The sequence below is a fragment of the Dreissena polymorpha genome, chromosome 13 (assembly GCF_020536995.1).
Source record: "Dreissena polymorpha isolate Duluth1 chromosome 13, UMN_Dpol_1.0, whole genome shotgun sequence".
NCBI lineage: Eukaryota > Metazoa > Mollusca > Bivalvia > Myida > Dreissenidae > Dreissena > Dreissena polymorpha.
The window spans coordinates 23,640,056-23,656,487 of NC_068367.1; the positions used below are offsets into that span (position 1 = coordinate 23,640,056).

The following is a 16,432-nucleotide window of genomic DNA, read 5'->3' on the forward strand; positions in this document are numbered from 1 at the left end:
GTGCCCTGAGAGGTCCCGACAATTTTTTCGTCATTTATAACGTAGCGATGTCGAGACGCTGTCGCTAGCCATAGTCGGACATGTGTTACTGAAGCTAGAGGAAAAAAATCGTGTAAAATTATGTATAGTTATTTTATACATAAAACATTTGATCAAGCAGTCACGTAATTACTATTTACAACACTTGAATATATGATTATGTAGACTTTATTGCGAATATCACATTGACATTTCAACGAGCGAGTATACTATTTCTTCACAACTAGACAAATGCATAGAAAAAAAAACGAATAAGCAAAAAAATCAGCACGTATATTTGAGAACTGTGCGACATTAATATCAGTTAATGCTTTCAGTAAACCCGTTTTATTGGAATACCTAGGTTAGTACAAACACATGATACCGGTTACGCTCAATATCCCAAAAGGGCAAATCGCATACACATCCGTTTTTAAAATTTAAATAACTCAAAGGTTAAAAATAGGAAAAGAATCTTGCCATAACGGTGTAAAATTAAAGTTGATATTAAGAACCGCAAGTGTTGTCATAAATAATTGTTAATGTCTTTTTATTGGGTAAAACCATTTTCGTGGTAATAAAGGGTATGTTGCATTTCGTTTAAATCGGCTGGACGTGTCCGAAGTTGAAACTTGTTTTCGAGTCGACAGCGGAGGCTAATGGAATTGTTGTGTACGAGTTTGACTTTAATATTCGAGTGATGTGAGCCAGATTACACGTAGATATTCTTGCAAGAGCAGTAGCCGGGTATAAGGAACCAGTCAAACTTGTATCCGGTGGCGAAGTCGATCACGAGCAGTGACGTCAGTTTTGCCTCAAGTATACATTTACCTTTGCAGTCACCCACAGAACTGAAAACAGAGAATATGATTTACACCTCCGACATCATTATCTTTTAATAGTTTAGTCGTATTTAAGTGTCAATAAGCGCTATACTTTTTATATATTGATTTTAACTGGTAAAATGGAACATTTTTTATATCAAACGTGGTGTATTTTGTACACCTTCTAATCAAAAGTGTTCTTTGAAGACTTTCACTATTATCACAGGAGGCAGCACGTGCACGCGTAATGGATGTACTACGGCAGCATATCGCATGTATATATAGCTTGTAATGGATGTACTACAGCAGCATGTCGCATGTATATATAGCTTGTAATGGATGTACTACAGCAGCATATCGCATGTATATATAGCTTGTAATGGATGTACTACAGCAGCATGTCGCATGTATATATAGCTTGTAATGGATGTACTACGGCAGCATATCGCATGTATATATAGCTTGTAATGGATGTACTACGGCAGCATATCGCATGTATATATAGCTTAGGCCCTTATGTATAACGTGTGTTGAATATCGTTTGATGTCCGAGATGTTAATTGTAGTCATACCTAACAAGACCAAATAAGATTAGCTATACTATATAAGTATATTCGAAGTAATCGAGGTCCTTTTGCGCCTGATGCCGAATTATATGAGAACCCGGAATGTTTCCCCGCACGCCTACCTAATGAACGTTCTAATTACACGACCGAAGGAATAAATTTGATAAATCTGTCCGGCTTGGGCACCATCAACATAACTTAAATGTACCGGGACTGGATATGGAGCGAGGATCGATAAGGCGTTCCAGGCAGTGCGCTAACTGCGGCACCTAGTACATACTTACACACACGAGGCGTGTGGAATGTACTGGTAGCTAGGCGTATTGGCGTCCGCCAGATGGATCACTGTCTTTAATTGTCCCTGTAGGTTGTACAGCGTTCTGTTCGCTATGTGCACCACACGCCTGAAATAACGCACACAATGCGTATGAGACCTTCATATCCCATATCGTTTATTCGTTCATAATTGTAGCCTTTGGTTGTAAGTCTTGTTAAAATATTATTATGTATTTTTTACTTTTAGTTAATATTTTTGTCAGGCAAGAATAAACCTCCTCACACTAAAGTTGATCAACATCATATGGTGGTTAATTTCTGCCATATCTTTCTTGTGTGTTAACGGGTATGAAGAACCCTAAATTAAATAATCCCATTACCTTTATTGGCGTTTGGCGCTTATATGTTACGATATTTCATTTTGGCGTGTTTGCGACCTTCTTTAATCCCACAAAAATAAGAACGATAGGGCAAAAAAAATCAGCCACCATAATATCCACGTTGATTTTACACTCTATAACCATTAGTATTTGTCAATAAGTATATATCAACCGAATCACTGAAACCCTACTCACGTGGAACAACAGGCGCCGCCGTCGTCATCGATGAAACTGCTGGCTACCGACTCTATGGCCCCGCTCGCGATGAGGTACTGGGTGCGGTTTTCGTTAGCCGCCGTCTCCATTTCGTAGATCTGCTTCTTGGTCATCAGAAGGCTGCCGAACATCTCGCGCACCTGGTTGTAGCTGCGGCGAGAAACACGCACACTTATACTGGATATCACGAGTGAGTGTATGAGCCTCGTTATGAGAAAACCGGGCTTAATGCATGTGCGTAAAGTATCGTCCATGATTAACCTGAGCAGTCTGCACATGATAATCAGGGACGACACTTTCCGATTTTAAAGTACTTTTTGTTCAAAGAAAGTCTTTTTGAAGCGAAAATCCGGTTAAGGCGGAAAGTGTCGTCGAAGATTCGCCTGTACGCACACGCATAAAGACAAGTTTTCCTAAAACGATGCTAATATTATAAACACTCCGTTCATACTACAGTACGGTGTCACCATCGCTTGGAATCTCCTGTTCCTGCCTGATCATACTACAGTACGGTGTCACCATCGCTTGGCATCTCCTGTTCCTGCCTGATCATACTACAATACGGTGTCACCATCGCTTGGCATCTCCTGTTCTTGCCTGATCATACAACAGTACGGTGTCACCATCGCTTGGCATCTCCTGTTCCTGCCTGATCATACTACAGTACGGTGTCACCATCGCTTGGTATCTCCTGTTCCTGCCTGATCATACAACAGTACGGTGTCACCATCGCATGGCATCTCCTGTTCCTTCCTGATCATACTACAGTACGGTGTCACCATCGCTTGGCATCTCCTGTTCCTGCCTGATCAAACTACAGTACGGTGTCACCATCGCTTGGCATCTCCTGTTCCTGCCTGATCATACTACAGTACGGTGTCACCATCGCTTGGCATCTCCTGTTCCTGCCTGATCATACAACAGTACGGTGTCACCATCGCTTGGCATCTCCTGTTCCTGCCTGATCATACAACAGTACGGTGTCACCATCGCTTGGCATCTCCTGTTCCTGCCTGAACATACTACAGTACGGTGTCACCATCGCTTGGCATCTCCTGTTCCTGCCTGATCATACTACAGTACGGTGTCACCATCGCTTGGCATCTCCTGTTCCTGCCTGATCATACAACAGTACGGTGTCACCATCGCTTGGCATCTCCTGTTCCTGCCTGATCATACAACAGTACGGTGTCACCATCGCTTGGCATCTCTTGTTCCTGCCTGATCATACTGCAGTACGGTGTCACCATCGCTTGGCATCTCCTGTTCCTGCCTGATCATACAACAGTACGGTGTCACCATCGCTTGGCATCTCATGTTCCTGCCTGATCATACTACAGTACGGTGTCACCATCGCTTGGCATCTCCTGTTCCTGCCTGATCATACTACAGTACGGTGTCACCATCGCTTGGCATCTCCTGTTCCTGCCTGATCATACAACAGTACGGTGTCACCATCGCTTGGCATCTCATGTTCCTGCCTGATCATACTACAGTACGGTGTCACCATCGCTTGGCATCTCCTGTTCCTGCCTGATCATACTACAGTACGGTGTCACCATCGCTTGGCATCTCCTGTTCCTGCCTGATCATACAACAGTACGGTGTCACCATCGCTTGGCATCTCCTGTTCCTGCCTGATCATACAACAGTACGGTGTCACCATTGCTTGGCATTTCTTGTTCCTGCCTGATCATACTGCAGTACGGTGTCACCATCGCTTGGCATCTCCTGTTCCTGCCTGATCATACAACAGTACGGTGTCACCATCGCTTGGCATCTCATGATCCTGCCTGATCATACTACAGTACGGTGTCACCATCGCTTGGCATCTCCTGTTCCTGCCTGATCATACTACAGTACGGTGTCACCATCGCTTGGCATCTCCTGTTCCTGCCTGATCATACTACAGTACGGTGTCACCATCGCTTGGCATCTCCTGTTCCTGCCTGATCATACAACAGTACGGTGTCACCATCGCTTGGCATCTCCTGTTCCTGCCTGATCATACAACAGTACGGTGTCACCATCGCTTGGCATCTCCTGTTCCTGCCTGAACATACTACAGTACGGTGTCACCATCGCTTGGCATCTCCTGTTCCTGCCTGATCATACTACAGTACGGTGTCACCATCGCTTGGCATCTCCTGTTCCTGCCTGATCATACAACAGTACGGTGTCACCATCGCTTGGCATCTCCTGTTCCTGCCTGATCATACAACAGTACGGTGTCACCATCGCTTGGCATCTCTTGTTCCTGCCTGATCATACTGCAGTACGGTGTTACCATCGCTTGGCATCTCCTGTTCCTGCCTGATCATACAACAGTACGGTGTCACCATCGCTTGGCATCTCATGTTCCTGCCTGATCATACTACAGTACGGTGTCACCATCGCTTGGCATCTCCTGTTCCTGCCTGATCATACAACAGTACGGTGTCACCATCGCTTGGCATCTCCTGTTCCTGCCTGATCATACAACAGTACGGTGTCACCATCGCTTGGCATCTCATGTTCCTGCCTGATCATACTACAGTACGGTGTCACCATCGCTTGGCATCTCCTGTTCCTGCCTGATCATACTACAGTACGGTGTCACCATCGCTTGGCATCTCCTGTTCCTGCCTGATCATACAACAGTACGGTGTCACCATCGCTTGGCATCTCCTGTTCCTGCCTGATCATACAACAGTACGGTGTCACCATCGCTTGGCATCTCTTGTTCCTGCCTGATCATACTGCAGTACGGTGTCGCCATCACTTGGCATCTCCTGTTCCTGCCTGATCATACAACAGTACGGTGTCACCATCGCTTGGCATCTCATGTTCCTGCCTGATCATACTACAGTACGGTGTCACCATCGCTTGGCATCTCCTGTTCCTGCCTGATCATACTACAGTACGGTGTCACCATCGCTTGGCATCTCCTGTTCCTGCCTGATCATACTACAGTACGGTGTCACCATCGCTTGGCATCTCCTGTTCCTGCCTGATCATACTACAGTACGGTGTCACCATCGCCTGGCATCTCTTGTACCTGCGAGAAGCTGCGCCCAGAACTACGCAAAAGGCATGTACTGAAACATGCGACGATTTATCGGAATATTACTTAGCAAGTCGCAGTCATTATAATGTCGCCATCGCAAAACAGCCCGAGCGCTGGAATTACTGCGGGTTGGAGTTGGGATAAACCTTCTATGGAATTGTGCAAACATGGTTAATATATAGTTTGCAGGTATTACACTTTTAACAATAATATGTACTACACTGTCGTTGTCACAAGATCCGTTTTAGCAATCAAAACAAATAACGACGTCGCCACAAACTAGCTGCGGGTAGACCCACGGACGGATACACTGATGAGACAACTTAAATACGCACCTCACCATTTATTCCCAAATTTCTTCCACCTGATGATAGTAATCCTGCTACTCACCGTCTACTAGCGAATGTGGGTATGGGCAGACTGGACTTGAATAACCACGACATAAGACCCATTTTCGCAAGACTCGGGTCGTATCATAAACAACGTTTAAAACAGAATCACTCGTTGTTAGTATGGTTGTCAATTATAATGGTTTCATTTGTTGCTGCAGTATTGAATTTATAACACAAATCTTTAAATTTAAGCCCAACAGCAACTTTCAAGTAGCATACACTTTCCAAAAAACATTTCGGCAGATATGGTTTAAATCCAGTATCTCTTACTATCCTTCGTAATCAAACTAACAAGCTTTCTTCGGACTATGACTATAGTGGTGATCTCAATACCGGTACACACTTTGCAGGATAGCGGGTGTCACGGTAATGCAAGTTTGTATGTGCCCGATATCAGCAAACAATGAAAATACTTTACTTTAAATGCCCGAAAATATAGAAAAGCAAACATATTCATTTTCAAAAAGAAAGAAAAATCACTAAATTAATAATTTAATACGGTAATAAAGAAACCGCATTATTGTGTGCGTGTTTAAATTTAAACCTTTTATATCCCTGCTAAGAGAACACTAAAAGCCCGATGGAATCATCTTGAAATATATGTGTTTACCTAAGTTTAAGATAAGTGCCCTAAGAAGCGTTGAGTTAGTTGTTCTGTCATTTTATTGAGGATAACATAATCTTCTTAAGAAAGTTTTGCGCTGAAATATTATTTAACATTTAAACGAGCAAAGCTGTCTTATCTATTTGCAAGTGAACATTTTATCCATTCTTAAATAACAAAGAGGTTGTTTGCAAGTAATATCCAACATCTTAGAGCGAATGTAATGCCCGCACCTGTGAGTCGTTAAGAGAAGGTACTTAGACAGGTTGAGGCCTTACAGGAGACCACCGGTTTCACGCGAAGTGGCGATCGTGAAGACAAAAACGATATGGTTTTCAGAAAACTTCGATTGGCAACACAATGCATTTATTTAGCTTAAAGTAGAATAATACTCAACATACTAAGTATTCTTAACAATAATATGTGGGACCATGTTGTATGATGAAACGGATCACGCGAGTACCGGTAAATGCAAAGCGCTCGCACCTGAGTTTGACAATCTACGAACTGCATGCAGTAGCATGTTGATGAAATGCTGAGAAAACCATGGCTAAAAGTGAGGAAGGTTGAAATGGCCTGAAAAAATCCTCGGGGCCAGGGGGCTTGAAGGCCCCCGGTCAGCTTCAGGGCGACGCCCTGGTCGGGGCCCAGGGGGCCGAAGGCCCCCGGAAGCTCCTGGCAAATAGCATTTTAGATGGCTAAGGAATGCAATATCCTGGCTTTATATTTGGAACAAAAATTAAGTCCAGAAATTAATATTGTAATTAAGAATGAGTGAGAAAAAATCGTATCTTATACACCACATTGCACTTTTTATACAGCTGCAGACCATTTCTTGTTTCTTGAATTCATAAGCTTCACAGCTTACCTTTTACCAAAAACAAATATTTAAAGGTAAAAATTCAAAGAAATCAAATCAGAACCAATTGATGAAAACTTTACACATAACACTATATCTATTTATAAAAACACAACGATATTGTTTGGTGAAGACACACATCACTTTATGGATTATTGGAACACATTTCACACACCCTGATGATAGAAACTTGATTGATAATTAATCATGGAAAACAAATATCACTACAATTACACTTAATAGCAGCGCTTTCGTTAGCTTTAATAAGCTGGAAGTCCTGACTTCCAACACGGAGTGTATATTGCATCTAGAGTCCGTGCTTCCAAACCTAAAATTTTGGACGTCCCAGACATAAATTTTGAAGTCCTACTTTTATTTCAGAAGTTTAATATATATACATGTTCCAACTCAATCTCTTGCACGACGGTTACATTACATTCACCTCTGTGTTGGGCTCAGAACGGACTATTGTTATGAAAGCGTCTCATTCATGTCATGATCACAATCGTAACACTTCGTCCATCTCCGGATTCTCCGTAAAGAGTATATGCAATAAAAAGCCGGTTGGATCCAGAGTGGTCATGATCATACCAAGCGTTCATCATTGAGGTTACAGTATACTAAACAATCTCTTGCACGACGGTTACATTGCATTCACTGCATTAAAGAAAACCATCTCATACCATGATCTTATATCAGTCTTAATTCATTATTATAAAATTGATATGGTTTCTTGATGTTAAGAAACCAACATACATGCACACGTTGAAGCAATTCCTAACGTCACTCAATAAACATTATGTTTAAAGGGATCTTTTCACGCTTTGGTAAATTGACAAAATTGAAAAAAAGTTGTTTCAGATTCGTAAGTTTTCGTTTAAGTTATGATATTTGTGAGGAAACAGTAATACTGAACATTAACCATGCTCTAATATAGCCATTATATGCATCTTTTGACGATTTTAAAACCTAAAAATTATAAAGCGTTGCAACGCGAAACGATTGAATAATTTGGAGAGTTCTGTTTTTGTCGTTAAATTTTGTGAAACTACGAAGATTGCTTATATAAGGTATAAAATACGTCAAGTGGTGTACTCGGCGGAATAGCTCAGTAGGCTAAAGAGTTTTTACTTCAGGACTCTGGCAGGACTCCAAGGGTCACTGGTTCGAAACCTGCTCCGGCCAATGTTCTTTTCCTTTTTTTTATTTTTTTTTATTGATTTTTTACTGGAGCTTTTACGATCCAATGTTTACATTTATCAATATAAAGCATTTAATGAATAAGTTAAAAAAAATGCCAAAATCTGTGAAAAGGCCCCTTTAATTGTTGGCATTTGTAAAGTGCGTGAAATGATTCCATCTGCGTAAATGGGCAATAAAATAGTTCCGAAGAGTTGCATTAAAACTCGCAAGTTTTTGCACGATTTATCGTACATTTAAAAGTCATATTTCTTAATTTAATGCATGCGATCTTAAATATCCAATCAAATATACATTGAATGCGTTTGTTCGGTTTTAGCTATTCTATAGACAAAATGGCGTGCTGAGCCTTTCGCAGAGTTGTATGTGAGAGCAAGGAACGACAACTCTGCGTGGAGATTGGTTCCAACTCTATCCCTTACCCGATAATCCAGTATTATTACGATTTCTATTTTCAAAACCAGGCCAATATCGACGTCCGCCATTTTACGCAAGTGAATATAAAAATTGAATTGTGGGATGGGGAAATTCCCATTGAACATGCGTTAATCACGTGACGCGATTTGAGCGCATAGAGCACTGTTCATATTTAGTAATAACGAAAAATCAACGACTGAATTAAAAATGTTACATGTACCTCCTTTCAGAAAAGTTTGCCTAAATGAAAGCGAATTTCGGAGAATAAAAACGCGTCTTTCTTTAAATTTTACGGAGTACACTTCATTCCGAATCGCGATATAACTTGTCAGGTCATTCATGCACGTAGACCAATATATATGCATAAATTGGCAATCTCAAAACACGTTATTTAACTATTTATTGCATTGTGTGTTACGGCCATTGATATAACAAAATACATTATTCAATTTTAGTATTTTCAAATGCGTAAAATTAAACGTGTTATCCGAAATCATTTCCAGATTTTATTATTCATGGAAATTTAAGAAAAATCTAGCAACATATAAACATTTCTCGTGTATTTCGTGTACAAATGGAAATCATGCGCAAATTAGACTTCATGTACAACATCACGTCATTCTTCCTCGGGGAAAGCGTGGACTTAAATATTGTATTGCAGAATAAAAAATTCGTAGCGCAGGGGTCGCTAATATTATTGTATACAGCTTCACGTGGGGTCGGCGTGTATTCGGCTGCCTCAGCCCTGATTGGCTGATGCGCTTACCAAGAAGAATTTGATTGACAGCTGGAAAAATCAATATTGACCACACGCTGAGAATTTCATTGAAAACAGTACCTCTTAGGCGGAGTTAACGGTCTGAATATCCCGATTTACTGTTGACATTTGTACGTGCTGTGTATTAGTAAATAGAGTACGTGCGGATTATCGGACGTCCAATGGACTTCCACCATTTGCATAATGGACGTACGGTAGCAAGTGAAGGAGTTTATTATCACTTATCTGTTAAACTGGTCCCTTTAGTGGCCATGGCTATCGATTCCAGTTCGCACACGTGTTATACATGTATATACGCATCTTTTTAAAGATTCTTTAGATCTCGGTTTCGATTGGAAATATTCGCGGACCCCCCCCCCCCTCTCTTTCTCATCGATTCTGGACGAATTGAGATATCGACCTCCGGGGCTTAAAAAAAGCCGGAACTTCCGGAAAAACCGGAACACTTTTAGCCATGGAAAACAGTCTTTGGTATTAATTCGAATGTTACTCGTGTCTCTAATCTATCGACAAAAAGAAGTCTTTAATTGCGCTAAAAATGCTATTATGCTTTGAGATATATAAATGTCTGTATTTCTCGTGGTCTGTAGTATGACAATTCTAAGCAGTGTGTGTCAGTCTGAGAAATTCGTGGAAGGCGCGCGCATTTTGTACCGCAACCCATCCCCAGGATACTGTTGCTACTGACCTCATCCGACCGCAAGTTTCCAGCTCGCACGTGGCCACAGTCTCCATCCGGGTCAACTCCATGGCACATCCGCCCGGGACACAGGCTAGAGCAGCCCACAGTGCAAGTCCGAAATGTAACATGATTTCTTCGCGAGAAATTGCTCTCAACGTACGATCACGAAAATGACGGTTATTTTTTGTTAAACCTTAATATGAGTTACAAACGAATTTAAAGACTCGTAAAAATATGTTGTATACGATTTCTGTTAAAATAAACGACGCTCCTTCAATGACACATACAAATATTTTCTATGTTACTTAATAACCTTGGTGTTGATGATGATGACAGGCGTCTTACTACAGTTCGGTAAAGAAAACCGCGCGTAAAGACGTATATATATCTAGTATTTCGTCAGAAGGAATGTCGCACCATGTAGAGCCCTCTTCGGGGATTGGCCGTGGTGATTTACGAGAGAAGCCTATCGGAAACTTTAAAATACGATCAGTTGATAAACGACATTCTTGTAAATTCCTTTATGTATGAGCTTAAACTAAAAGAATGCCAGCTGAAGATTACAAATATGAGGCCAATTTAAGGACGCATTCCGGACCACCGGTTACAACACACTAGTATGTACGGAAGGGCTATAGGTACATACACTTGAACCTTTGCTATGTTTGCCAGAGGGCTTAGTCTAATGTACGCTGTGAACACCTTTACAAATATTTACAACGTTATAAATAAACGAGCCGATATTGTAGTAAATTCTTATTGAAAAATTGCCTTGTCATAGATCTCTTGAAGGTTACACTTTCTCAAGGGTCACTGGGTGCAGTGTCACCCCAAATGGTTTTAGAGCGGATTCTTCAGTAGAACAAATATCACTAGAAAACTTTGGTATTTCACGGTCAATTTGTTCACCGTATTACGGATAAATTTAGGAGTATATATTAACCGAATCACCGCAGGCGTACTCACGTGGAACAACAGGCGCCGTCGTCGTTATTGATGAAACTGCTATGGCGCCGTCCGTGTGTGTGTGCGTGTGTTTATAATTATCGACTCAATTCACAGCTCTAGCGGCAGTACGCTGCACGATATTTAGACCAAACAAACTGAACTCAAATGTTTGAATCTTTATTTTATTTGGTTCATTGGATCATATATTTGAATGAATTCGTCAGTTTGCTATACAATTCCTAGAAAAAATTCTCGTTTCTGTTTAATATGTTACAATCGCTATGTTGCGTAAATCCCGGATGTAAAAAAAATACATGTTCGTAAAATAAGTTAAAATACATTACCAACTCTTGAAGATAAACAACCTTACGTGTGTACGAATATTAGATATGATTGCACCGAGTTTATTCACTTTAAGTTAAGTTTAAAATGATTCAATTCGCAGTTAACCAGAAATCAATACCCTCCAACCTACCATACCTATTGCGGCGAATAGCCGAATATATAGCGAATAACAGGTTACTGCATGATTTTTTGGAACATATCAGGCAAGGCATAGAATAATATAGCCGTTATTTTATTCGTGCAAAGCCTGATATATAACAAAAAGATCAGGCAGTAACATGTTTTTCTGTTTATCATACCTCTACGTCCCCGATTTTACATAAATAATGATAAACATCGCTAAAAAGCTGCAGTTTGGGCCGGAAATAATATGAATTTTGTTGTTTGACGCGTTAATAATGACGTCATGAGAACGCGTTTTAATATTTGGAAAAACATGTTTTTTTGCTGTTTGTGATGCATTTTGTGTTTAAAATATGTCACATCTTGGTATCAAATTGTTAATTTTGTTGAATCTGATTCGATTTTACTAAATATGAATACTTAATAGTTGATTCCGAGTTATATGACCGTCCTCCACACATGACTGATATAAGAACTTCCTAATGACCATAATATATTTTTTTATCAGACAACGTTATTTCAGGCAGATATCAATGCGGTGGTATGATAAAAGTACATGTGGCATAAATGCGCCGTAAGACATGGAACATGATTGAGATGCATTATTATCATTTTAAAGGTCGGACATCATTTTCGCAATCTATTTAAGGGAAGCAGCATAAATTAAACTAACCATCACCTCTCCGCGAACGAAATACACGGATATATTATCCGTTTAAACGTAGATTTTTGATTATCACTTCTTAAACCTGTCGGTTGTGCCTACAGTCTTAAAACAGTCGTTGCAGGTCCGGTAAAAAAATTACTTCCCAGACGAGAATGGAATATTATTTCGACACAACAAACATTTATAAAGCTCTAAATGATTCAACCCAAACCCCATCAATATCGCGACAAGAAAATGCTTTAATCAAGATAAGCGATTTTGCTTATTACATGGGCTCCACCTGACAACATTAAAGAACTGTATCCAACAATCTCCAACAATAGTGCAGAATTCGTTATGAATCCTTAATTCATCTTATCATCTCGTGTGTTTTCCTGTTAAAGCAGAAGGGAGGAGGTGCGCATTTCGATAAGCACAGTTTTGGTACATGCACTTCTCATTTATGCGACAAGGGTCCAATCCCCATGTGAGTTTGGTAGGTGGTCAACATACCTGGCAGGTGCGGTTTACTCCGGCATCTGCATCCGAGATCACGCCGATATTAAAATATATTTCAGTCAAAAATGAATTGCTGGAAATTGCAGTTTTAATTCGAAATTTCGTGTCTTAACTTTCGTGAGACTGGTAACTTAATTAGGTAGGAGTGCCGGGGCACATTCCGGGTCCTCATATAATGCAGCCTCGTGCGCGGCTGGACCTCATAAACTTCGAAATACAAACACGTACAGATAGTGCGCAAGTCCCCCCCCCCCCCCCCCTCCCGCAAACCCGGTTGTGTTACACACGCACAGTAGATACGGACGCAAACGTTCCAAGTATTTTAAACACATGCGTATACATATATGCCCAAGGATCGTATTGCGATAAACCAATCAAATGGCCGTACAGATTTTGCAGAAAGCACACGTAGGAATCTGTGTTAACCTAACCAAAACCAATGCAGTGCCATTAAAATAATTTTGACTGAAGCTACAAACACGTTGTAGCATTAACTCTGCCAGACTAGTAAAAAAATGCGAGTGCGCATACGCAAAGCGATCACAAAATCCGGCGTAAAAGTGCAAGTTGCATTTGTAAATATAACAATAAATGTACGAAAATTGATGATAATGACATTCTTATCATGACATAATGTCAACCTCTTAATCCACGATTGCACAGATGTCACAGGGATTTAACGGTAATTAACGTTTTTACGATAATATAAGGTGACATATGGTTGAGAACATCGTGAGATGCCCTGAAATATGTGTAGACGAGGAAAATACAATAGATTTAAATAAAAATGACCTTTCAATCCTAAATTATGCAAGAAACATAGTATTTATTCATTTGCTACATGAAGTAGAACAGTTACATTAAAGCCAAGCTGTACACGTTGAATAAATTCAAGACATATGCGTCCATGGCGTTACTTTGAAAATGACCATAATACTGTATTATTTAACACTATTTCACCTGTATTTTTTATCAAATCAATACGACGTTATTTCGAATTTTCACCAATAATCATTCAAAAAGCACAATAACCACCAGTTCACCAGCGCTTCTGAAAAAAATCATGAACACTTTATTTCAAATAATTATCAATTATCAAACAAAAGAACAATAATCACGACATCTAATAATTCACAACCATGTCGAATATTCATGAGGTATTAAATGAAATCAGCCCGTATAATAATTAACACATTAATTAACATTACATTATTTAAAAACAATAATAAGAATTGAACATCCAATAGGCACATAAAATTGGCCCCCCCCCCCCACACCGCATTCAGCTCTGGAATAAGTATGGATATTGATACATGATACAAGCGACACACAGTTTGAGTTTCAAAAATGTAAAGTTTAACTAGAGATACAAATTATCTGAACACTTTAAGGACATTGTTTGATTTCGTTGATTCAGATAGAACATAATGTATTAGACGGCTAATGTAATTCTAAATAACAAGAGAGAATAACTGCATTATAATGTTTCTAGAGTAGCTAGTATATAATAAATGCAAAAAGCTGATGCAGTACACGTTGCGTTATAACAATACGTTACTGTTGAAAATAAAATTGTATGTTTGTAATAAAATCAAAACATACAACACCAATAACAAACAGACAAACAAACAGAAATACCGGTTTACTCCATTATACCCCTGGGCAACAGTATTGACATAATCATGTAAATAGTCCACAGAAAACTAATTACATTTATGCATTTAAAAAATATACATTATGAAAATTTACATAATAATAATAATTATAAAACATGTATATTAAATATCATGTTATAACCCAACGAGATTTAATATTAACAAGAGGGCCGTGATGGCCGTACATTGCTCACCTGACTTCAAGGCATACACATCATTGAAAACTGACCTGATGATCTAGTTTCTTAACCACACTTGATACATATCCAAACATGAACTTGATATTGTCAAGATAACCATAATGACCATGTTTCTTCAAGACAATGTAATAAAAATGGCTTCTGGAGTGGTTTTAAGTTTCAAACAAATTTTGAATTGGTGACTTTATTTTTGGCCGCACATGACCAAGGTTCAAACTTTGCCTAGATATTGTCAAGGTAAACAAATTGGGTAATAGTAGTGGCTTACGCACATGACCAAGGTTCAAACTTTGCCTAGATATTGTCAAGGTAAACAAATTGGGTAATAGTAGTGGCTTACGCACATGACCAAGGTTCCAATTTTGCCTAGATATTGTCAAGGTAAACAAATTGGGTAATAGTAGTGGCTTACGCACATGACCAAGGTTCAAACTTTGCCTAGATATTGTCAAGGTAAACAAATTGGGTCATAGTAGTGGCTTACAGAGTGGTTACAAGATTTTAATATGATAAGACTTGATGCCCTAGTTTGTGGATGCACGTGATCAAGATTTGAACTCGAAAAAGATATTGGCGTTATAAACATTCGGAAAAATTTCATCAATATTGAATCATAAAAGCAACTGCTTAAGTTGTAGCAATGTTTTTCTAAAATTTTAACCCATCATCTGGATTTTGGACACACTTGACAAACATTACAATCTGCCCTAGATATTGTCAAGATAAACATTCTTACTAAGTTTAATAAAGATTGAGGAAATGTAGCCTTTAAACAAGTTTTTTTAACAATTTGACCTTGTGACCTAGATTTAAGACACTCGTGATCCAGAATTGAACTGCGCCCAGATATTTTTGGGATAAACATTCTTACCAAGTTCCACGAAGTCATAAATGTATCCTCTACAGTGGTTACTTTTTTCCAAGATAAGAAGCGGTTACAGATGTAATCACATGACAAATAAGATGGCGACGTCCATGCAGAAACAGGTTTTTTTCGCCATCGTATATCCTTTAGTACTTGTATTAATTGTTCAAAATTCTGCTCACTTTCCAGTCATATCAGCAAGTAATTAGCATTTATTTCAAATAAATATTCCCTCTATATCTCGACTTAACTTGTAGCGATTTTCTTAGCAGGAGCTGTAATTTTGTGACAACAAAATATGTTGAATGCAAGACAGGGTGACCACAATTACTCACCTCCAGCACTTAAGAGAGTTTGCTCAGCTAACAACAACAAAAATGTAAACATAATACTGATTTGTTTAATAACAGGGTAAAACGAATATGTATCACAGTTGATTGATATAGTTCAAAACTTAAATAAAAAACAATGCCACTCATGTATGGCTATCACTGGCATAATATGACTAAGTCACACATCTGCACACATACGCACAAATGTGTGAGAGACAGTATTCACACTATACTATGAGCTTCATTCTAGTTCTGTTTAAATTGGTCCTTATACATGTTCATAAAGTGTCTTCCCTGATCAGCTTATACAGAATGAGGCTCATCTAATACAACAATGAGATCTAGTTCACTTGGACCCGCTTTGCCATGTTAAGATTCCAGGCGATCTACAGTGCCCTTTGTGCCATCTAGACGTACCATATCCCCTGCAACACAGAAAGAAAATTGGGTTTTTAAAGGACTTGGTTTCAATTTTGAAAATGAAGATTTTTACACAAATTGTCATAGATATGAAAACTAATTTATGAATGACATTCAAAAA

At 39.4% G+C, this 16,432-nt stretch overlaps 2 protein-coding genes across 6 annotated transcripts in view; both read right to left on the reverse strand.

Annotated features, from left to right (window-relative positions):
* Positions 1-244: 244 nt before the first annotated feature.
* Positions 245-10,595, reverse strand: LOC127856108 (uncharacterized). 2 transcript variants are annotated; one of them, XM_052392097.1, is made up of 4 exons: positions 10,265-10,595; positions 2,260-2,430; positions 1,693-1,812; positions 245-869 (listed from the first exon to the last, which is right to left on the reverse strand). In XM_052392097.1, exons 1-4 carry the CDS (start codon positions 10,384-10,386, stop codon positions 731-733), a joined length of 552 nt encoding a protein of 183 aa, XP_052248057.1. In that variant the 5' UTR covers positions 10,387-10,595; the 3' UTR covers positions 245-730. The 2 variants fall into 2 exon arrangements, with proteins under 2 accessions (XP_052248057.1, XP_052248055.1); XM_052392095.1 differs by lacking the exon at positions 10,265-10,595 and having other exon boundaries at positions 2,260-2,758.
* Positions 10,596-13,877: 3,282 nt separating this feature from the next.
* Positions 13,878-16,432, reverse strand: part of LOC127854485 (putative phosphoenolpyruvate synthase) — a 67,819-nt gene continuing 65,264 nt past the window's right edge. For all 4 annotated transcript variants that reach the window (XM_052389543.1, XM_052389540.1, XM_052389542.1 and 1 more), the window contains one exon: positions 13,878-16,316. In XM_052389543.1, coding sequence (XP_052245503.1) covers positions 16,261-16,316 — 56 coding nt within the window. In that variant the 3' untranslated portion in view covers positions 13,878-16,260. The remainder of the gene's footprint in view (positions 16,317-16,432) is intronic.

Excerpts from the sequence above, each read along its gene's own strand:
- LOC127856108 (XM_052392095.1), bottom strand. The coding sequence starts at position 2,558 with ATGTGCAGACTGCTCAGGTTAATCATGGACGATACTTTACGCACATGC. Across the intron at positions 1,813-2,259 it reads GGCGGCGCCTGTTGTTCCAC|GCGTGTGGTGCACATAGCGA; the intron begins GTGAGTAGGGTT and ends GCGTTATTTCAG. Across the intron at positions 870-1,692 it reads ATTCCACACGCCTCGTGTGT|TTCTGTGGGTGACTGCAAAG; the intron begins GTAAGTATGTAC and ends CTCTGTTTTCAG.